General features: G+C 37.7%; 3 protein-coding genes across 6 annotated transcripts in view; all 3 read right to left on the reverse strand.

The window, feature by feature from the left end:
• Positions 1–7385, reverse strand: part of trim62.1 (tripartite motif containing 62, tandem duplicate 1) — a 29785-nt gene extending 22400 nt beyond the window's left edge. For 2 of the 3 annotated variants that reach the window (XM_067505101.1, XM_067505099.1), the window contains exons 1-2: positions 7279–7385; positions 5523–6077 (exon numbers count right to left, since the gene is read on the reverse strand). In XM_067505101.1, the coding sequence (XP_067361202.1) occupies positions 5523–5930 (408 nt within the window). In that variant the 5' untranslated portion in view covers positions 5931–6077; positions 7279–7385. Of the gene's footprint in view, positions 1–5522; positions 6078–7040; positions 7069–7278 lie in introns of all 3 variants that reach the window. The other variant, XM_067505100.1, reaches the window with a different exon arrangement.
• A 1560-nt stretch (positions 7386–8945) lies between these two features.
• On the reverse strand, positions 8946–16634 carry tnfrsf1b (tumor necrosis factor receptor superfamily, member 1B). 2 transcript variants are annotated; one of them, XM_067505136.1, is made up of 9 exons: positions 16487–16634; positions 15036–15141; positions 11374–11499; positions 11123–11281; positions 10911–11004; positions 10605–10834; positions 10399–10488; positions 10135–10193; positions 8946–9712 (listed from the first exon to the last, which is right to left on the reverse strand). In XM_067505136.1, the coding sequence occupies exons 1-9, from the start codon at positions 16535–16537 to the stop codon at positions 9179–9181; spliced, it is 1449 nt and encodes a 482-aa protein (XP_067361237.1). In that variant the 5' UTR covers positions 16538–16634; the 3' UTR covers positions 8946–9178. The 2 variants fall into 2 exon arrangements, with proteins under 2 accessions (XP_067361237.1, XP_067361238.1); XM_067505137.1 differs by lacking the exon at positions 10399–10488.
• A 1561-nt stretch (positions 16635–18195) lies between these two features.
• miip (migration and invasion inhibitory protein) lies at positions 18196–23019 on the reverse strand. Its single transcript, XM_067505138.1, has 9 exons — positions 22695–23019; positions 22232–22413; positions 21713–21818; positions 20822–20933; positions 20635–20714; positions 20413–20539; positions 19985–20081; positions 19783–19902; positions 18196–19677 (listed from the first exon to the last, which is right to left on the reverse strand). Exons 1-9 carry the CDS (start codon positions 22939–22941, stop codon positions 19552–19554), a joined length of 1197 nt encoding a protein of 398 aa, XP_067361239.1. The 5' UTR covers positions 22942–23019; the 3' UTR covers positions 18196–19551.
• Between the last annotated feature and the right edge of the window lie 306 nt (positions 23020–23325).

The raw sequence follows: 23325 nt of genomic DNA on the forward strand, positions 1-23325 counted from the left end.
GCTACAATCTCTCGCTGGATGAGGATTACATGCCCGTACATCTCTAACGGAACATGACTCTTTCCCCATGGCATTTCCACATGAATGTTGCCTCTCTGCCACACCACACTGACTGACCACCCAAGGTTGACAAACACATTTATTAGTGGTGGGAAATCAGAAGGGTGAAGGACTAAGAAGTAAATTCCTTAAAAGAGCTGGTTACTAAACAAGGCATTTAATAAAGCACATACCTCAGAAATACGGACGCAGGAAAAAAAGAGAGATAGATTTGCTACAGGAAAGGAGAGCAGACTGAGGCAGGCCACAGGGGAGATGGCAGCCGTGGGTGCCCTTGAAATTGCCTGACTCATTACTGCAGCAGCACAGCCATGCGTGGTGATGGCGGGCTGACAGAGAGCTCTCGGTTGGGCTCTGACAGTCAGAGAGTGAAAGACAGCTCTGCCTTAAAACCACTGGAGGAATCCTTCAAATGGCATTGTAGGGAGGCAAATGAGAAATATCCTTATACTTTTTCATGATTAAGTCCCTGTTTGTACTTGAATGATGAAGTCATAACTAGGAATGCTGCTGCATCTAGATACTGAGTGGCAGGTCTGCATGGATGATTCTACACTATAGGATTTGGGTAACTGTACAGTTGTGTGGTCTTCAGCTCAACCCAAACTAGTATCACTGGGCTGCTTCCTGCTACTATTCTCTTGTAACACATAACCACATGATCTACAGTTCGATGCCCAAATATGCATGGATAACCAGGGTCTTCGGTATCACACCCTTTTTTGTCTTATCTTACACTGCTGTGAAGTAGAGCGTAGAGATGTCCCTATGGCAAGCAGACAGCAGGAAGAGTCTAAGTAGCCCTGTACTACTGTGGCTGCACACAGCCCACTCACCGCCTAAATAATCAAAATTAAGGCACACTGGCTGCTGACTGCTACATGAAGCCACATAGGTGATATAAGTACATAGTTTCACCAAGGTGTACAGAAAACCAGCCAACCTTAATTAAAAATGGCACTGGAGGTACAAGAGTGGCATGACAGATGAGGAAAGTGTAAACTCGTTACCATTATCCATGTTCCATAAAATAAAAACATTATTTCCCACAACATAAAGCACATAGTTTCCAGGGTGACCGAACTGGCTCGGTAGATGAAAATGTGTGGCTTCTTGGTTATAACCTGACTGAGGAAGTCCCCAACACAATTAAACCAATAATTAAAAATGATGAGATTATATGCATTATTAAGCTGGAGATTCTAGTGCTGATTGTAGCTTTAATGTTTAAGTAGTCAAGAAGTTTGAGATAATTTGCATTTAGAGTATTTTATGCTCTTGCACATTACATTATGTCTGGTATTTAATGCTGTTGAATACGATTGGTGGAACAAAACCCCTCCTAATCAGAAAGCATTAGTTCACTGTGAAATTTCTGCTCCATGGAGTAAAATGGCAGAGCAGAGAAATACTCCGTGATCCTACCTTAATGCCCTTTATTTTGAGAAATAATCGCAAGCAAGCAATTACGTGTCAGGTGAACGTTTGCCAGATGTGTGCACATCACTTTTCAAAGGTCAGGTGCTGATGTTTTGGGACATTACAGATTTGGCTACAGGTGTGTTTACAATGGAAAAGGGTGCAAATCAGCATGAGGTAAAGCTATCAGCACAGCAACAAGACTCAGGACCTGAGGTCAGTGGAGTGACATGCCAGGCTAAGGAGATTACAGCCTGCAACAGAGTAACCAAAGGCTGCCCCCGTCAGTGTTTACTGACGAGGCTGTGGTGAAATGACACAATAGAAGTTTGCAGCATATCTAAACCTTGTGGGAATCTCGGTTGTGTAAAATTATCAAATCTGAGGCTTTAAAATGTGTTATACATCTTAAGTTTGATGGCATACACGTTGTGAAATTATGTATGTATGTATAGTTCACATTCAACCAAAGGAATTCTGACAATTTGGCCACCATACAGCACAACAGATTAGACCTTAATTTATCTGACATTCAGTGCGGTGGCTCATTTTAAGAAATTTTTACATTTGAATTGAATCATGGAATTTTTGGTTTACGTGACAAAATGATGTACCCCTTATCAGGAAACGCACTAATGAAAAACTGGGCTTGCAACAACAAAACGATGGGAGACAGCAATCAGTAGAGAAAGCACCAGAAACAGCTCGAGTCACTAGCAAATCACACTTGCCAAAGTGTCAAATGATTCAACACAAAGAGACCAAGCTTTGGCTCTTGACCGACCATATACTTTCCCCCTCATCTAAAAACTCTAAAGCTCATTTTAAATGAGGCTACTAAGCTGGCACATGTGCCCCTCTGGCACAGTCCTAACAGTGGAGCTGATTGTTGCTGCACTTTAACACATCCTCGCATGTTGTTATGGCACTTTAGTTAAGCATAGTCGAGCCTCATGCAAGAAGTGAAGTTTGTGCCTGCAGGCACAGTGCTCACACATTTGTTTCTGAAACTCAGCTCCTCTCAGCTCACTGGAAAGAAAAACAAAATAATAAGGAAAACACGTAAGATGACTAACATCAATGAGTTTTACTTACATAATCTTTACCCTACAACAAATAAATTCAAAGAATTCAGTTACAGAAGACACATTCCTATTAAAATTAAAATACTTTATAATCTCAAACACAAGTGATAGCTATAAAACCATCTGCCGACTCTTTCCCGTGCTTGTGTTTGTCTGGTGAGATGTTACGTAACAAACCTCTTCACTTGTAGATCTAAAAAGACGAGCATGCCAAGCTCATCATGGGACATGGTTGTCTCCAAAGGGGCCTCTGTGTACTCATACGCTCTTTCAGCATTGTAGATCTGGGAAGACTCCAAAGCTCTTGCCAGAATACAAAATGCCAGATCGTCGCCTTGAAAAGAGCTCAGAGTAGAGGGACAAGCTGGTGTCCAAGAAGAGAGAAACATCTCGTACAGAGCCTAATTACTTCTGCTCCAAGATTACCCAGCTTTGACCTTTCTCAAGCTTCCCGCACAGAGCCTGATTGGAAATTAAGGAGGACAGTATTGATGTTCACAGTGCTGTGAATTAATTGTATTTTATATTCCATGTTTAAATTATTTATTCTCTACCCACAAACACCTTAATAGAACACAATGATTAATTATTGTCCACATTGTTTTCAAAAAACAAAAGTGGGTTTATTTTGTCCTATCACACCAACAAACACGTGCCATACAAACTTCATATATCAATAGATGTAAAAACTGTAATAGTGGCTGGTGGTCAGAAATATAAGAAACACAATTTTTGTCGCCATTTTTCTTTTAACAATTTTTTTCTGTTTCTGGATAACGAAGTTGATGCCCTTGTTCTTTAGTCATCTTAGAAATCCCTGATTATAGTGTTTTGTTGTTTTTGAAAAAACTTAAATGAGCTTAACACAAGATCTATTTAAGTGCTGAACAATGAGACACCAGAAGTAATTTTAAGATCTGTGCCCAATCTAGTTACTGTGAATTCTGTTTGAATCCAGAAGCATTAATACAGATTTAACTATGACTTAAATTGTTTTTATAGTCAAAATTAAAGTATCTTTAATTCTCATAGAATTTTTTTCTTAATGTTTGACTGAGCCCCTGGTTAGATGTCAGTGTTTGTAATAAGAGTAAATGCTGGCACTGCATATTGTCATTCACAAATTAATGCCATAAATGACTTATATTGATCCATTTGTCCCAATATTTCTCCATCAAATAGAGTTTATAATTCAGTAGCAGTCTGCATATACTAAACCTGCTCACTGATTCAGAGTGGCAAGGGCAGGATGAGCTTGCTGTAGTGGAAGATACACTTTCAGGAGACCTTAAGAGGTCAGCCTAATGAATAGTCAAAGGCTGAGGCCACCACACTGACACTTTGGGCAATGAGTAAAGACTCTGGGAAGATGTGAAACACTTAAACCTATACTGGGTCTGGAGGATTTAAAAAATGCAGATACTAAAGAATAAAAATAAAACAACAATAAACTTCAATCAATTAACCACAGATTATGATAGTGTGTCATCTAGCATCGACCAAGTGTTTGTCGAAGCTGCAATGGAGGAGTATAAATCCATCAAAATGGCATGAGCAAATGTTAACAATCAATGCCTTTTTCGGAAACTTTGATCGGCACATGGGAAGAAAACTGTGTGAGCATGCATATTAACTTTAAGATATAGAGTTTTCATTAGGACGCACATTACACTGAACATAATTTTTACAGAAATTACATCACAGCATCACGATCAATTTGCTGATTGTGATTGTCATCTATGGGAAAATAAACAAAATTGCATAAAATCCTATATTATAATATTATATTGTAATATGAAAATTATTATTTGCAATGCCAGTCAAAATCATTCTTTGTCTTCTGGCATGTTCTTTGCTAGTTTAATAACAGTTTCATCTTGTAAACAAATAGATATGTACATTGTCCATGATGAGGGCACATAGTGTGCGGTATTTAGGACAGAACTGTAATAGTGTATTTAGGACAGAGGCGTAAAAGTCAGTGGTAAGTAGAAGGCATCAATAAAGGTATCAAATCTTGTTTATTATAGCTTTGAGACATGAGACAGACTACATAATGTTAGACTGGAATGTGTTTCTACACACATTCCAGACACAAAAAAAGAAGGAATAGAATTACATTTGTTTGGCAGTTATTGATTTTTGCTATGTGGGAGTGGAATTATCCAGAAATAAACCTTCTGTTAATGTGGAAAATATGACTCAGTGTAAACACATGAGACATTATCATAAGCTTTGTAAGGAAGTGCATATTTTCAGTCAATTTTATAGTTATCTGTTTCTGCCATGAAATAAACCATTTCAAACATTGGTGCATTTTAATTTCATTCTTTACTGAATCAAAGTCTCTTCTCTGAAACAAATTGAATTGGAAGGCAAATTGAAAGCACACAAATAAAGGGAAACTGGGGATGAGCTACAAGAAGTTAACATGCAACGGTGGTCTCCTGCCAGGCTTGACCTACGGGTGTTGCATTTTTCTAATTAATCTTCTAAAAACAGCAATAAACTTGGATACAGCTCTACTATCAACGTCCTGTGTAAGTTATTGTGTTGTTTCTCATAGTTTCAAAATTTGAATGTTTAATTTTATAATAACTATTAAAGGCAAAAAAGCAGGTTTGATGTGTATTTATGTGAGGAAATAAAACACTTGTAAAGGTGACGTTTAATCTGATTTTGAGCCAGGCGTTGTGAGGATCAGAGTGGGAAAATTACAATATGTCTCACTGCTCAGCACCTACTGTACTGCACTGACGAGCAAAGCACATATTCCCCAGACTGCTTCAATGGAGATGTGCTTTGGCAGAAAAGGACTGAGGTTGAACTGTCTGGATAGATCCCATTCAATGAATAAATGCAATGCGTGAATGTGGTGCGGAGTGCTGATAGGGGAAGAAAATATCAGCCTCCCACCTGTGTAATGACTTAGCACATATGCAGTGTGACATAACTGACCTGTATCTCTTCGTAGGCCTCGTCAATAGTGGTCACTTGGTGCTGCTGGTGTAGGGCTGGCTCGTCGCAGAAGAAACACACCAGACTTTTGTCAGTGAGGCAGAAGAGTTTGACCTTTTCATGGTCCTTGCAGGGATAAGGGCTCCTTTGAGCGTTAAGGATGGCGTCCAGTGGGAAGGCTGAGTAGCGCTCCACAATGTTGGACAGCTTCAGACTTGGCGAGAGGAGAGGATCTGTGAAGGTCCTCCGGCACTCAGGACAGTCCCGCGTTCCGTGAGGCTCTTGTCTGCTCCAGTGCTCAGTAATACACTTTCTGCAGAAGTAGTGCTCACAACCAAAGCTGACGGGGTCCTGGTAGATGCTGAGGCAGATGGAACAGAGAAGCTCGTCCTTCAAACAGCAAGCCATTTGCAAAGACGAAGACTGAGCGGCATCTAAGAGGGCAAGGTTTTTGCACAAAGTTTACTTGGTTCAGTCTGTACTTGAGTGGTTTACTGCCATGTGGGAGTTTACTGACAGATCTCCAGGAATCTTGGGATTGCAGTGTTATCGTTTCTGTTGAAATATGATGACAACAATAAGATCTTACTAATTTTCTATTAGAAAATTGTGGCACCTAGTGCATGATCTAATACATTTATAACAGAGAAATCATTAACAGGAGCAGATTCTTTTGGTTACAAATTAACAAAATGGACTTTAATAAGAGTCTATTTAAAAAATAAGGCCAGTATATTAATATATTTGTGTTCCAGTCAACAACTCCCATACAAAGACTAAAACAAAGAATAAATTGCACCTTATGCTGTAATGTCTATTAATGCAAATTAGTGTGCTGTTATAGCTGTTGGTCACTTCACACCACTAACAGCGGCTAAACCTAGGCTGAAAGTTTTAACAGTTTTAGTCACTGTTTAATCTGACAAAATATTCACACACAACTTTAATACAAATTAATAGTTTGAAGCAATTGAAACCAAAAAAGCTAAATATCCAGAGATTGCAGTTGTGGATCATTGCTGGTTTTGATGCATAATACTATATTGGAAATCTTTGTGGTTTCTATGGGGCTCTTAAAACTTTAATAATTTAACGATAACGTTAAAGCAAATTTCAATATTATATTTTTTGGCTAAAAGTGTAAAACAATACAGCTTATTTTCACATTGTTACTGTAGCTTCCTCCTTACCTGGGAGGAATAAAAAAAAAAAACACCAGCATACCTTTTCACATTACTTCATCCTATTCCCCTCTCGTCAATTCTTTTTTTTTTTTTTTTTTTTTTTTTAAATTTCAACAGCTGTCCGTACTAACCAAAGGCAAACCGGGAAACACCTGCAGCCTTAATATCTCCGCTGCCGTCTTCCTCCTTTCCCGGTGTTAGGATGATTCCTTTTAAATTCCCAGCTGAAGAGGATTTCAGCTACCGGGACTGAGATTTTAATTTCTAATCCGCTACCCGTAAAATGTGAAGCTGATATCTGTGCTGTAACTTTACACGGATACTATTTAATTACCTGGATCCACCTTGCTTGATAGCTGGATCTGTAAACACAACCGAATAGGACCACGACACCATCAACCACCACGGAAAGAGAACAGAAAGAGGCGCAAAAAAAGGTGCAAACACTTATTTAACAAGCTACATATTAAAACGGTGAAATCGGAAATGACTTATGAGCGGTTATGTTATCTTACCATGACAATTCATACGCGAAGAAATTAATAGAAATAGAAGAAAAAGCCTTGACTCACCTTCCCTTGCACACCGACATCAGCGACTCCAGTTCAACTCTCGTTCAGGAAGGAGAGCAACATACAGCGGCAACAGGCTGAACCAACTAACGCTGAGCGATATGGGGTTATGAAACGTAATGTTTACAAGGTAGCCAGTGCTTGTAGGTAAATGCGTTGCAAAATTAAGAAAATTTGTGTATTTTGAAATGAGCCATTTATAAGTGAAATTGTGAGTGAATGTGAGGCCTAAAATAGAATACTACCCCCCCTCTGTAACAATCAAGTGGTTCAGTCGTCCCCGGTTAGCAACGCTACCTGGATTTCAAGATACAAACCCACCGAATAACACGAACTTAAACTAAGCCAAAAAAAAATTGTTTGATTTAAAAATACATATATTAAGGACCCCTGAAATGGACTGTCACTGTTTAATTAAAACGTTTTATAGGAAAGATGGTGTTAGCCCCTGTAGTATCCGGTGTTCGCCAGTAGATGTCAGAAGCGCCTTCAGAAAACTCTTCAGTCCTCAGCGAGGAGGCGGTGGAGGATTAAGAACTCAATCACGGGATAACTATGTTAGGATAAATTAATAGTTTGTTTGTCTGTTGTAAAAACTTATTTTTTTCACGTGGCTATGCACTGATATCGTTTTTGGTGGCGATAAATGTTTCTCCCGTCCGTAAACAATGGAATCCCTTCCTAAAGCAATTAATGTATCCTGTGTGGTCCATTTACTGTCCTTGCTCTTGTAAAAAATAATTGTAAAATTAAAAAGGATTTAATGTAAGCATTCAGTAGTCTATATTTGTTTAATCAAGAGTTATTTATGTGTAGTGCTGTGTTACTGGCCCTGTGGTTGAGCAAAGGAAGAGACAATGGAACTGAAAAAACATTGCAAATTAAAAAATTCAAGTGTCTTAATTAGTGTTATGCTCAATAGTTTCAGCTCAGTTTTATAAATTCTGGAAGGAATGAGCATTGTGGATTTTGTTTACTTATAGTACAATCACTTTGTAGCCAGTGTGAAGAGAAATAATGCCACTGATGAGGTGGGTATGTGTGTGCATTGTTTTGAAATAAATCTAAAAGGTGAGACTACACTTTAAACTCAAAGGTTATCTGCAGTTTTTGAAAACTAGTTCTTAGAGACCTAAGAAGATGTTACAACATCTTAAATTTAGTTTTTCATTGATCTTAAATACATTTTCCCATATGCCATACACAATAATATTAGTTAGAAGTAGTACATGTTTTACTTAAATATACCCTGCATTTCTTATAAATAAAACAATCCAAAACTATACCTAAAGCAACTAATATTTGCGCCACCGTGATCAACTACAGCAATTACAATGCTGCTTAAATTAGGCAATTGCAATCCTATTATAATAAAACTTGAGCATTTAACACTGATATTTCTATCATTAACACTTTTACTTTTACAATACTGCTATAATCGATCTGAAGTTTAAGTTAGATTGTTATTTAACACATATATAATGTGCAACTGTAAATACTCTTCGCACCTCTGGCTACCATATTCAATAATTGTATATTTCATGTTTCAAGAAAAAATAAAGTCATAGAAGCAGTATGGCATAAGTGGCTGCAATTAAATATGTGACACTCTTCTAAATTTGGATTTTAATGCTTGTTATGTACTTTTTGATGGTATGACAAGTCAGAATTTGTATCTCTGTTTAATTTGCACCACTAACATAATAACAATATTTGCATGTTTATTCAAAGTATTTTGTATATACATATATACACACATAGTGAGAGTAGAAGTTTTTGACATGGAAATATCAGAACTGTTAAACAATGCATATTTGAACAAAAAAACGCCAAGGCGATTGTTGACAATACTGTACATCATAACAGAAAAAAAATATAAGTCCTTTATGCAGGTGACTCTTCATACACTGTAACCTGTACTCTCCTGCACTGACATTAGTGATTGTTTTCCATCTTCCTGCTGCGGGATGCTAAAGGACTCATCTTCCTCCCCAAGGGGGATCTGATAGTCTGGGTGTCTCAAGTCTGTGGGAATGGCAGGCTGTGCCCCACAAGATCCGTTTCCTATGTGAAATGTGATGTTGACGTTGACGTGTGGACTAGTGGTCACAGGGCTAATGATCTGCGGGCTGGTAGGCTGAGAAGAGGACTGTGGGTGGATGCTGGGCTGAGGTGCGACAGGCTCTGTGTTTGAAATTAAGGCCATGGGCTCCGACAGTGCAGAGGATAAAGTACTTTGATCTATATGGGATAGCAAAGGCCCAATAGACTCATGGCCGCTACAGCCTTCAGTTCTGGTTATAGTTTCAAAATTGTTACTGCCCAGACTGTGGTCTGTCCTGTTGGACTCCCCCTTCTCCAGCATACACTGTTGTTCTGTCGAGGAGACTGTGAGTGAAGTCAGCTGAGTTTCTCCAAAGTAACCCTGATTAATCTGCAGTAGAAAGAAATGTAAAGTTTAATTGTCTATTTTATTTTCAAATCAACACTGCATCAAAACTTTATGGCGTACACCTGCCTAACACAAATCTTCTGCCATTAGGTCTAAGTCAATGCCTTTCAGAAAGGTGTTTATAAAATGACATGTTTATTACCTATGTTAGTTGTGGTGTTGTATTATATATTGAAGTTAGTGTGTATGTGTGCATCAAAATAGGAAGGACAAAAATATAAACACTCAAAATAGTGGACTGTGACACCAATTTCAGTTCTAACAATGTCCCTACAAATTGAGGACAACTGAACTGAACATTTTGGTAAACTAAGAAAATACCTATTATATTCAATTACATTTGGTTGTAAAGTAGTACATACTGTATAACAAGGCCATTCAAGAAAAAGCCAAGGAAGACTTACTTCATCTCCTCTCTCACAGTTTCCATTAGCATCTACTTTAGGATAAAGTTCTACTGCATCTGAAAAATGGCAGTGTAAACATACAAGAATAAATAGTTTGGTAGTGAAAAGGCAATGAAAAAAATTTCAGATAAAGATGTTGAGAAATATTGATTGTTATCGTTCTGTATTTTATGCTGAAGATAAATATAATGTTAATACAGTCATAGTTTTTTCACAAAACAAGATCATGATTATTTAAGTTATTTTACAGGATACAGTTACCTTTCTTAAATATTGATTTATAAAAGAACAGCAGAAAGACAATACACAACAGCAAAATTATTCCAACAGTGACTCCAGCAATGATTGCATCTAAGAGAGATGTAAACACAGATAGAACACAGGAGAGACAAAAAAGAGAGAAATGTTAAAACACTTCTGAAACTTTGCTTTTCTCATGAAAGTGCTAAAAAAAACAATTTGGTTACTGTTGTTAGGTGCAGATGTGGGCTCTGTTTCTATCACAGATGTGCTGGACTCTGTAAGCCCCCTTTCAGCTGTCGGATACATTTCTATCACTGAACTTGTTTTCATTGACTCATTGTCAGTTCGGAGTTCTTTTGTTGGGGTTTGAGTCTGTGTGCTGGATATAAAAGCACTAGGTTCACACACTGTGTCAGATGTGGTGTTGCCTTCTCGAACAGTCCTTCCGCTACACCTGTGGAGAAACAAAGAATGATTGGAGTCAAAAATTTAAATTTCTAACAGGTGTATAGAGACACTTCTTTACTCACTTTGTGTGCATCTGGCAGCGGTCCATGTAGGACTCTGTGTCAGAGAATGTTCCACTGGGGCATGGCTCACACTTCACGTTTGAGTTTAGTTTCCCTTAAAAAAGAAAATGACATTGATTGTTTCAAATTCAGACACATTTCTAAATATAATATGCAATACTTATATGTATGGTAAAAAACAGTCAGTTAATAAAAAAAGGCTGATGGTGCACCTTCCACCTGCACTCCATAACCAGGTTTGCATAGTTTGTACTTTTTACAGCTTTGGCAGTACGGGTTTTCAAATCCGATATCGCAGTACATCCCAGGCTGGCAAATACACTTGCTCCTAACAGTAGCAGAGCAAATCTGCGCATACTGCAGACCTTTAGCTGTGTTGAAAAACAAAACATAACATCGAAAAACATATAATAAAACCAGCAATATTTCAAACAGGGACAGATGTTATAATAAAGATACTAACTTGATGAGCATTTTCTACAGGAGAAACATGCTGAAGCGTAGTTCCAGTTCTCCATGTACAGCCCTGGTTCACATTCTTCGCATACGGTGTCATTATTTTCATTGCACTCATGTAATATTCGCTGTCCTGTAATAACATAGATGCATTTTACTGTATTCCACATATATATTTATTGTACATCATAGTATCATGTGGCTTTCCTGGATTAACTTAATTTTCTACCTCAAGGTTTAAAATGGAGCCCTTGTGTTTAATTTGAAAGACGTACACAGCCCAAAGTAAAATGGTACGTATTTGCCAATTCAGTGTGTCAATGTTTTGATTCATGTGATGTTTTTTCAGTATTAATTTAATAAAGTGATTCAAAGTGTGAATTGATTTCACACAGTACGTGACTATAAAAATACACACACATAGTTAAAAGGGTTTCAGATAAACATCACATGCTAACCATTGATTCACTTTCAGTGAGTACAGTAAGTGATAGCAGAGAAATATAAATGTAAAACCAGGGCAGCACAGTAGTGGTGTGGTTAGCATTGACACCACCTGGGGGCTGTAGTTTTTCTCTGGGGTGTTTGCATGTTCTACTTGTGCTTGTGTGGATTTTTGACGCATACATCGGTTTCCTCCCACAGACCAAAGACACGTATGTTATTTAAATTGGTGACTCTAAATTGCCCTTTTAGAGTAAATGTGAGTGTGAATTGTTGTCTGTCTGTGTATGTCTCTCTTTGTTGGCCCTGAGATAGCCTGGCAGCCTGTCCGGGGTGTGTCCCACCTCTTTCCCAATCATAGCTGGGATAGGCTCCCCTATACAGGATAAGATAATGGGTGGATGGATATAAAACAATGAAGTCTCCTAAGAGTGAGAGAGGTGAGGCTATCAGTCAGAGGAGATGAAGTTATTGCTTGAGCACATCAGCAGTTTTTCGTATTTTTATAGCCCGAATCTTAACAGGAAGACTGGGAGGGGCTTTGAAGAACAGCCCTAATACAAACACACTAATCTCATGTCTACACTAATGTGCTTTAGAGAAATTTGGCAATATGAATGTGTTCCTTCAGGAGCTTAAACTTCTAAGCCTGCGCTACTGCTGTCCACACCCCAATTCAAGTGTACAGCTTTTTGGACCTTCCAGATACAGGTGTTTTTATACTAAAATGCTTTAAACCCATTTACTCTTCACTTTAAAGGAGGTGAGGTTTATGCAATCACAAATTTTCAGTATTACATTTAAATTCTTTTGATATACTTTGCAGTGACAAATTTTCTAATTTTCACTCTGACATGATAACCCAAATTAAATCTACCATGATTCAGTGCTATAATAAATAAAAAATAAACGTGTGTAAATAAACAAGCAATAATGAGAAGAGCAAAGCCCAAAAAGTAATAAGATACAATCCAGATTATTTCTGTTTCCATATGTATGTAAGAAAAAGACACACATGTCCCCATAGAGAGATGGGTTAGGTGACTCACAACAACAATGGTAGGGTGACTAAAATCATGTGTCATATGTCAGAAGGCACCAACAGCAGCCACGTAATTAATATAGTACTATACCACACAGATTGGAGTAATGGTATGGTGACCCAACGAACCTACTGGATGTGCAGGAATCATAAAGAAAGACAAATCAATCTAAAATAAACCTGTTATTTAAGGCACACAAGTCCTCCAGCACAAAGATAAAATACTAGAGAAACGGTTAAAATGGCTCAGAGCAACACAATGATAAAGTTGTGTCAAAAAACACCCATAGCAGCAATACAGTCAATATAGCAGTCACCACAGTACACAGATAAATAAAAGGGGTATAAAAGGTGACAAGTTCCAATGGGGATGAATAACTTTTATGTCCAGAACCCTTTACCAGAAATCTTGTTAACAAAGTGCATTAAAATATAAATAAATAAATAAAAGACAGAATATTTCAGCTATTTCAGCTGTCTTTGAAAGCACTATGAATTTCGAGTTATAAATCTCTCTGTTTAAAATGTGGTAAATCAGTTTTGAAAAATGTCTGTAAATGATCTGTCTCATTCACAAGCAGAATTTGCAGAGTAGTTAGACTAAAGTGATAAGACACTATGAATGGCTTTTTCGCAGTTAAAACAAACTTTTCGTTGTCTTTAATGGACAAATTAGGCCATGTATAATCAACAGTTTGTGTAAACTTCCTGAAATCAGTTTAGGCATTTCTGATTTTTTTAATATCTGCTTGTAGACAGATATTAATATTGTAGGGAATAAGCCGCTGATTGATGACTCTAGCTGTACTTTTTTTTTACATGTCAATAGTTTCCACTATTAAGTTGCTTCACATTTCTTGTCTTCTTTAAGAAGGAAATACTACCTGTAAAATGTAAAAGTTGTTTATCTTCTTTCACACCTCCACGCCCATACATTCACCAATGTTTTAATAACTGCGGTCATTAAATGTCACTTCTATGTTTTATTCATTTTAGCAGTAGTTTTTTTCTTTAGCACCGTATTGACAGTCGCTTGAGAAAGTATTCAGACCACTTATTGCACTACTGGTGCAGATTTAATTATAAATTGATAAATCCTTTTTTATCCACTAGTTTATACACATGAACTCATTAAAAAGTGAAAACAATGTTTCTAGAAATGAGCAAATTAGGAAAAAAAAAATGGAAATCTCTCATTGAGACCCTTTGCTGTAGCACATATTATGATCATGTTTGCTTTAATTTGGCCCAGTGCTTTGAACAGGAGCACATCAGTGGCAAAATAAATCTATTTAAGGTAGGTAAGAAAGGCACTCAGTTGTGGTGTCACAGTTTGCATTACATATCAGCTCAACAACATCTCATAAAGTCCAAGGACGTGGTGATTATGGTGAGATGTGGATCAGGACATAGGTATAAAACCTACAAAATCCAAAGCTTGAGGCTTAGAAAATTCTGTTCTAATAAGGCAAATCTAAACCATTAGGGTTCATACCGAGCATGACTACATATCCTTTTGATAACCAGGCAGTGCTCATCACCTTCTAACACCCTTCCTACAGTGTAGCATGGTGGTGGCAGTATCATGGTTGATGGCTTTTTAGCAGTGCAGGGACAGGGAGGGAGTAAAGACTAATGCAGACAAATACATTGTGTTTGACCTAAAACCGGGGCGATGGTTTACTCTTCAGCATGACAATGACATGCAAATGGGGTGGCTCTTACTGCCCTTAAGTGGTCCAACCAAAGTCAGAGTCAAATTAAAACCCTATAGAACATCTGTAGAGAGACCTGAAGATGGTGGTTCACAGACATTTCCCATCTAATCTGATAAAGATCTCTCTGTAAGAATGGGACCTACTGCCTAAATCAAGGTGTCTTTTTTGGGCTTAAAGCTTAAAGCTATAGTCTAATTGCTGTCACAGGGATTCTACAAAGCATTTAACTAATGGTCAAAGATAACAGACTTTAAAATTCAACATAAATTCTAAAAATATGTTTTAACTTTGTTACTTCTGTTTTTGAATGTAGACTAAGGGGGAGAATGACACTTCTATTAATTGAAAACTAACTTATAGTTAATATGCAAAAGGTTTGAGTGCTTCATAAAGCCACTGCACATGCCTAACTGGACAAGCCTGTAAAACTTTCAGCTCTTCCTGTTTTTACAAAAGGGCGCTTACCAGGTTGGCATTTCTTGCAGCAAAGGTTGGAATCCTCTAACAGGTACTCTGTGGTATTGTTGTGACAATTTCCCTGTGAGTCTGCCTTATATGGCTGTAGGCACACCTAGAGGAGAGTGAAACACAACACAACACTGATCTGATATGGGCAGTAACGAACAAAAACGTCTTTTCACACAGTCCACTGACACACATGCAGACCTCCACTAAGACTCCAGAGGCCCTTGCTCTTCAAGGTAAATGCAAAGAAGTTTACATTACTGAAATGGAAAATATTTGCAACCCAGGTGTCTACTAGACCATAATTTTAAAATCAAGAATTTAGTCATCAGCAAATAGAAGAAACGATAAGTTGACCTCTGACTGCTTAAGTTTTTCACCATGTTAAATAGGAGATTAGAGTAGTACCTTACTACCTACATGTGCGCCCACTTTTTCCCTTATGGTAATGCTCCTGGGCTGAGCTGCAGAACAAGCAGCCACTGTTCTGAATTTGTAGGAGGTGTATTACACCTCTATAGTACCTCTGTTTTCTGTGGGGCTGTCCAAAATGTCTGGGCCTTGAGCGTTGCTAGTCAGGTATAACACATGTACATTTAAATATAATATATTTATATTATAAATATAATAATATATATTTATACTGTATATTGTACAATAAACAGTATTTGTTTGCTAAATTGAGTCTTAACACAGTAGCTGTTCACACACCTGTGTTTCACCACAGTACACTCCTATGACACGCAAAAGTAAGAATTATGCTGACAGCAGCAAAGTTTTTCTCGTATTACAGGAAACGGAGGCGGCAACCTAGAAGACCTTGGTTCAAAACACAAACTTCTCTTGTAATGTGACCACCATTAGCACAGTGAGTGATTATAAAGATAAACTACTGGGAAGCCTTGTATTATTATTTGCTGACAGTTTACCGAGGAAAACATTCTGTTTTTTCCCTTTTCTCCTGGCTGCATGCCTAAACTACCTCATCATCTTTTACAGAAATGCACAGTAATAGTGAAAGTCACAGGCAGCAGAAAGAGCTGCCGCATAATGTCAGATCTGGCTGTCTTAAGAATGAGATGTTTGGTCTGTAACTGCATCGGATGCCTAGCAACCGAAACCAAATATTCATACAGGTTCACCACAATACAACTATGTGTTTAATCTCCTATGTAATCGACCATTGTCACACTTAAGACAACACCGATACTGATTCAGTTAAGACGTTTTAAGAAATGTTCCTTTGTTGGTTTTGGGACTTTACAGGGACATTTTTAAAAGATAGATGGATTTACATCTCATAGTCATGACACAAACACTGTTTAACATGTTTAATAAATTAATACTGTAGTACAAGTAAACATAAACTCAAGAAATCAACAACCAGTCCACAGACTCTGATAAACACTGTAAACATGTACAACATACTTACAGACAGACACAAAGCTTACCTGTGTGACCTTGGAAATCAGCAAAACAAGCAGTACAAGTGTGTCCTTCATTTTGTTCTTTAAAGCAAGTGAAAAACCAGCGTGTGCACTGTGCTGTTCATTTTAGAAAGGCGGGCCAGCGGTCTGTACAAACAGGAGCAATTTCCTTGAACTGAGTCGAGTGAGGAAGGAAACAAGCAGGCAGGCTTTAACCCACATTCATTGAGCTGATGTGAATAACCATAATGAGGTTACAGAAGTTTTAGATGAGGTAAAATAACTGATGCACAACTCCACATAATAGACAGCTGAAATGTATTCTAAAAAAAACCTAGCTTTAATTGATCTGTGCCTTAAATAAACTGTACTAGTGCGCCTAAATGGTTTTCGCCTAAATGACAGAATGTATTTAAAAAAGCTCAATAGAAAATCCACTGTAAAAAACAACTTCACAATGAACAAAATGGAAATCAAAGAAATGAGTGCATAAGTATTCACACTGTTTAAAAGGACACACATCATTAATTAAATGGGGATCACCAGTGTGTAGTAAGGGGTTTAAGTGAATGGTCCAAAAACAGAATATAAAAAAAAAAAATTTATTGCAAGGCTAATAAATGGGTGCCACTATTGGAAATAAAAAGGTAAAAATTGCATGTGATTATAATTATAATCCATATTTCAATATATAATTCATATATATATATATATATATATATATATATATATATATATATATATATATATATATATATATATATATATATATATATATTTATATGTAATTTATATGTTAACTAAATAGTGTTGAGACTATAGAAAAATTTAACCCATGTGTTGCATCTTCTTTTGTTAGTTCTTTGTATAAATTGCTTTTAACACTTTGTGTTAAAAAAAAGAAGAAGTTTCCACAAATAGTAACAAGAAGTGGAATTTCTTATTGCTCACTTATTATCTCCTCTTGTTTATACGCAGTCTTGTCCAAATGAAGTAAACACAGAGCCCAGCTGGGCGTGGAGCATCAACATAAGAAGATTTTACTTGCTTCCCTTTGTCACGGATTAAAATCAGGGTGTCAGCCTAATTGACTGTTTTAAGAGGCCTAATTAGTGCTCCTCCTATTTACAATACTAAAGGTTGTTTTGTTCCCCACTTGTTAAAACAAGTTACCACCATTCAACCAGACACCCAGCTTAAACTCTCAGTGAATTTTTGTAACTTATGCTGCCAAAGTGTCAGTAAGCAAGTCATGTCCAAAGGTCTACAAAATCTCCATCTTTGAACTTCGACCATGTGGACACACAGCTAAAATGTTACTAATAATGTTACTGTACAAAGCCCACTTTATAGTGGTCTTTTCATAAGTTAGACACTGTGTGCGCTGATGTCTTGCCCAGTTCAATGCCCCCATGCTTCACTTTACTTTTTGTTCCTGTGTGAGACACTGACATTTCACAATAAAGTTTCCCCTCCCACATCCTTCCCTGGTAGTGAAGTATAGCAGTAGCAGCCTCGCTGTCCATTCTATTTGTCTGTATTATTAAAATCTCATTATTATATTATGCTGAGGTGACTTAATGTTCTTAAGTGTTAATATGGATTTGCTGCTACAGTATAAAGGATGTCCGGTGGAAATGAAACTCATTCGATGGGTTGTTTTGTAATGTTTCATCCAATTTTTATTTTTAGTTACATCCTTGTTTCATGGTAATTCAGTGCAGACATTTTACATAAGGGTGCCAATGCCTTGTGTAATCATATAATATGAATATTTGCTTCCATGGAAACAATAGTATGCCTATACAGAAAAAATGTGTGTAAAGAAAATCATACATTGCAATTTTTATACAGTTGGTTGAGATTTAAAAAAAGGTTGATCTTATTCATAAACTAAATACCATTTATTTAAAAATGTTCAAAAAAATATTGTTTTCTGATCAAGGGTGAGTCTTCAGTGTTCCATTACAGGATGTGTCAGAAAGTTGCACAAAAGTAACATTGAGTCATAACAATTGTCTCATGAAAATGAATAAATCATGAAAAACCATATGTGATGTTTTACTTTACTCTGTGGCCACGAGCTATCAGCGATCTGCCTGCAGATAACAATGCACATTTCATCTTTTCCTTTGAACGAGCTATTTGTGTACACTAACATCAAAGTACTGCAGTTTCGGCACACAAGAATAATTCAGAAAATACGCCAGTTGAACGTGACAAAAAAGTAAGAGAATTCTATTGATTTAAATGAACATACCATGATTAATTTTTCTATCTAACTTCTTCAAATACATTAACATGTAACAAGTGGAAAAAATAGCTGTCATAGGTGGGATTTTTACAGTACTTGACATCAAGTATGGGAGGTTGTGGTTTCCTGCGAACTGCAACTTCTGTACAGTACATTGGCTCCTTTGTTTGCTTCTGTAATGTCACAATCAACCAGTAAGATAGTGTGAAAGGAAGTTGAAAACAGAACTATGCCTGAAATTGGGAGCCAGTCAAAGCAAACAGCTGGAAAGGGAAATACTAACTGGTGTGTGAGCAGCAGATATGATTCTAAATGGCTTCCTTACAGTTCCCAAGAAAATAACTTAACCTTTGTCATGTAACCTTTATAACAGTCCATAAGTGTTAAATGCCTTCTCTTTCCACTGTGGCGTAATGACATGATTTCTTGCTTCATGTCCACGAGACTGACAGTCACATGGGGAGTCTAAATATATGCAAACTTGAATGGTGAAAAAAAAAAAAAAAGTAATATGCTTCTATGTTGTGTAAAATACCCACATTTTATTAAATTAGCATTCTTTAATTCAGAAAATGTATGAATATATAAAACATGTAATTAAATAACACCAAACATGTGGCATTTTTTTCTCATTACACAAAACAATGTTCCCAATAACAACCACCTCTTGTTTCCTTGATACAAGAATATGTACATACAACATGTAAATTAAAAATCAAAACATAAAAAGACAAAAAAAAAGGACCCACAAACATAAAAAGGGAAATCATCTTGGGCATCATCAAAGAGCTCACAAGAACCACAGTGATCACTTGATAATACACACATTGATTTGTCAGCACACAGGGTCAGATGTGCTTCCCAGTCTTCTTTTCTGAGAAAAGTGTTGGAAGTTGTGACGAGGCAAACGTGACACATCTGAGAAGGGGTTGGATATCTGATTGCTGGACACCAAGAGATCCTGAAAAATAATATAACCATCATATGAAGAATGTAACATTACACTGCAGTCAATTTTTCAAGACTGTATAGTTTAAAATACAGAAGTAGGTCAGCAGTGTCTCACCTCTGCTTCCTTGTTCTGTGACCATGTGCAGCTTTTCACATTCAGACTGCTGTGCAGATCAAGAGTGCTGGATGGGGGCAGGGCGATCTGTCCAGTGTTTAACCAGCCTGAAAGACAGTGCTGCAAAGGAGCAAAAAGATCCAATAAAATGAACAAGCTACAAGCGACAGCAGTGGGCTTCATCAATTGAACGCTTACTTACCGATGGTAAGCCCAAACTATCAGAAGGGTCAAAGCTACATCGCCGATGAGCTTTGTACTTGTAAGGTGGCATAAGGGTGGAGCAAGGGATGCTGACCCTTAGTAATAAGAAAAAAGTTTGTTTTAAACTGAAAACTGTAGAATACAAACTTGATTGTAATAACAACTTTCGATTTGACAACAACCTCTTATGAGCAAACAGTTAAATGAAATTGACCGTCCAAGAGGCAAATTTCAGGCAATAGAGGAGATTTCTCTACTGAATCACTTATTTCATTTAATCTAATCTAATATTGGCTCATAGTAATTTTCAAAAACAAAACACATTGACCCTATAACTATCATATAATTTCAGCTGCTTCCAATACTGTACATAAACATAGCTTGTTATTCATAAGAAAATGTAGTGAACATGCATGTTATCATTACCGAATGATGGCAGGATCAGCAATAGTGTGAGGGTGGGAAGATTTGTCCTTTTGGCACACGGGACAGCACCCCTGAGCCTGAAGCGGGACCGGGAACAGTCTGCTGTTAATCCTGTAAGAGAATATACCTAGACAAAAATTGATCACACAAACACAAATGTTACTTCAGCTATTATAAAAAGAAAAATGAGAGTAGTAGTGTTTGAATAAATGACCCCTTTACATTGATGAGTGTCCTCGTTGGCCCCTGGGTTGCTCTCTTCTGTTATAAGTGCCGACCCTATGAGGTTTTCCTCAAAAAATCTATAGACAAAGGCCAGTAAATAATAATAAAATTAAGCCATCATCAATCACAGGTAAAGTTGATTCAGATAATCAGTCACAGGTGCAGTCAAGCGAGAAGCACTCACTCGGGTTGCGGGCTGTGAATACACTTGTCTTTGTTTAGTGCTCGAAACATGCAAAGGTCATTGAAGAACTTATCGGACCGCTCTGTCAAGGAGTTCTTAGCATCCAGGATTCCTTTGAGGAGAAAAAACACATATCAATTGATAGTGTTCCATTTGATGATTCTGTGTATAAAAAACAGGCAGACAGTCCAGTTAAGAATGCGAAGTTACTGTACATCACACCAACTTAACTGTTGGGGGACACGAGCGCCACCTTGTGATGTATGCTGTCTATATGTGACAGCCATAGTGGTTAATGGGTTTTCTGCATGCGTTGAGGTTTTTTCTTTTTTGTCCATTCGGCTTATCCCGTGAGTTCAGGGTCACCACAGTGGATCATTGTCCGCATGTTGATTTGGCACCGTTTTTACACCGCATGCCCTTCCTGACGCAACCCTCTCCAATTTCTACTGGGCTTGGACCGGCACTACACAGCAGGGGAGGGGAATAGGCATATATAGACATATATACAGGGCCGGGGATTGAACCACTGACCCTGTGTTCCGTGGACTAAGTTGTTTAAATTTTATAGAAAATATATCTAGACCTAGATAATATACCTGGAAAGAGATTGAGAGGAACAAAAGGGGCCCAACCAGGATAAATTAAATTGCAATATCAGGAGACAGTATTTGGAAAAATCTAAAACTTTCATAATCCGGTAAAACGCCACAGTCCAGTAATATTTAAAAAAGCAAGGTCGCACTCTTATCCTGATGTACTACGGCTGCTGCACTGGCCAAAACTGACCTCAAACTCACCAACAGAAAGGCAAAAGGGATATTTACAAGATGTTGCCAGCATTTAGTTAACTCAGGGTTATGTCAACTTCACATTCTCTATAACGCATACCTGCTATCCAGTCATATCCAAGTAAAGGTTGCAAATGATTCCTATCTGAGGCAGGTATCTCTTCACATTCATCAGACTGAACTGTGACTCCACTCGCCACCTTTGTCTACATAATCAAACAAATGTTAAAATTAGCAAACTGCTTTTTCCATTTCAACCATCGTTAGCAAATGTGCCTTTAAACAGTATAAGTTACACATGATCCACACGTAGCACAATATGCAGTGTTTGGCTTGTAGTTTCATCTGTCCCTGGTAAAACAAAGTGCCATGTAATATAAGTTTTTGGAGGAAGTGTCTAAAATGAATTACACAATTTTTCTTTGTAATAGGTTAAATACACACAATACTGTAAGGGAATGGGCAACTGAAAACAAAAATATGGCTGAGACTGAACTACAATGTGGAGACTGTTGCTAATTTAGGATAATTTATTCCTTGTAGTCAACCTGTTAACTTTTACTGTATAACATTTCATTAATATTTACAGAGAGGAGTAGATCATGTTTCCTTTGCCTACCTGTTCGTTGACATGTTTTTTTAAACAGGACTTTGTGCTAAGTGTCCTTGTGTCCTTCTGTCTGTCTTCAACTCGAGGGTGTCTGTCAGTGTTTGCATATTGATTATTTCCTGTGCTGTTTTTGAAAGCAAATGATGATGTGGAACTACTCCGCCTGACACTTGTTTGTCTCTCAAGTGTATCTAATGGAGAGAAAAAAAACACATTTCATCATTTAGAACTTCTTTATTAACCTCTTGCACACGTGAAAACTAAAAATAGAGTGTTCGGTATGATGTGGTGTGTGCGGGTTAACTGTTAGGTCAAAACATATTTCTACCCACACCGTTTGGCGCAGATATTTAAAATCTGTAAATGGTGGCTCCTTGTACAAACACATTGTTTGTTTGGTAACGTTAACGCTAGCTAAATCATTCAGCTCACATCTCCAGGCTTGTGTCTTCAGCTCCTAGAATTTCTTTACCCGCAAATTTGACGGTAGGTTTGGCGAGGGCAGCCCTGGCAGGACCGCGGTCTCCGTCGGTGAGGGTCACAACGTCTGCGGACTGTCGTCTGTCTTCTGCCTCGTCCTCTCTCTCCCTCTTGCGGCTCTCACCGAACCCACTCAGCCACTCCAGGTTCTCTCTCTGCTGCCTCAACTCGTTCATTAAATCCTTGCAACGCTCCCGTAAAACGTCCTGTCGCTCTATAGAGGACATTTTGAAAGACATTTCAACTTCAAATCAAGCTTATAGTGAAACAAACAGCGACTCCGACGGCTCCATAACAACGCGTTAGAAACAATGATCTGATTGGCTGAGAAAGTTCTACCCGTCATGCCTTGCAATTGTCCAAGGGGTTTTCTTAAAGCGAAAGACACACATTTGATTTCAGCTAAAGAAAATGGGCAACAGAGGGCGCTGTTTACTCATCAGAGACGCTGGGCAGAGTCAGCGACAGTTGATGCAGATTTATTCGTAACAAAGTTCAAGAGGCAGGAAGATCCTGAACCCTAATGCTGTGTAAATTGAAAGAAAAGGTTTTCCAAATCTATCTGTAATCTTGTCTATCTTGTCCTACATAAAAATCTACTGTGTTGCTCTATTCTGTACATG

Source organism: Channa argus, chromosome 5 (genome assembly GCF_033026475.1).
Source record: "Channa argus isolate prfri chromosome 5, Channa argus male v1.0, whole genome shotgun sequence".
Taxonomy (NCBI): Eukaryota; Metazoa; Chordata; class Actinopteri; order Anabantiformes; family Channidae; genus Channa; species Channa argus.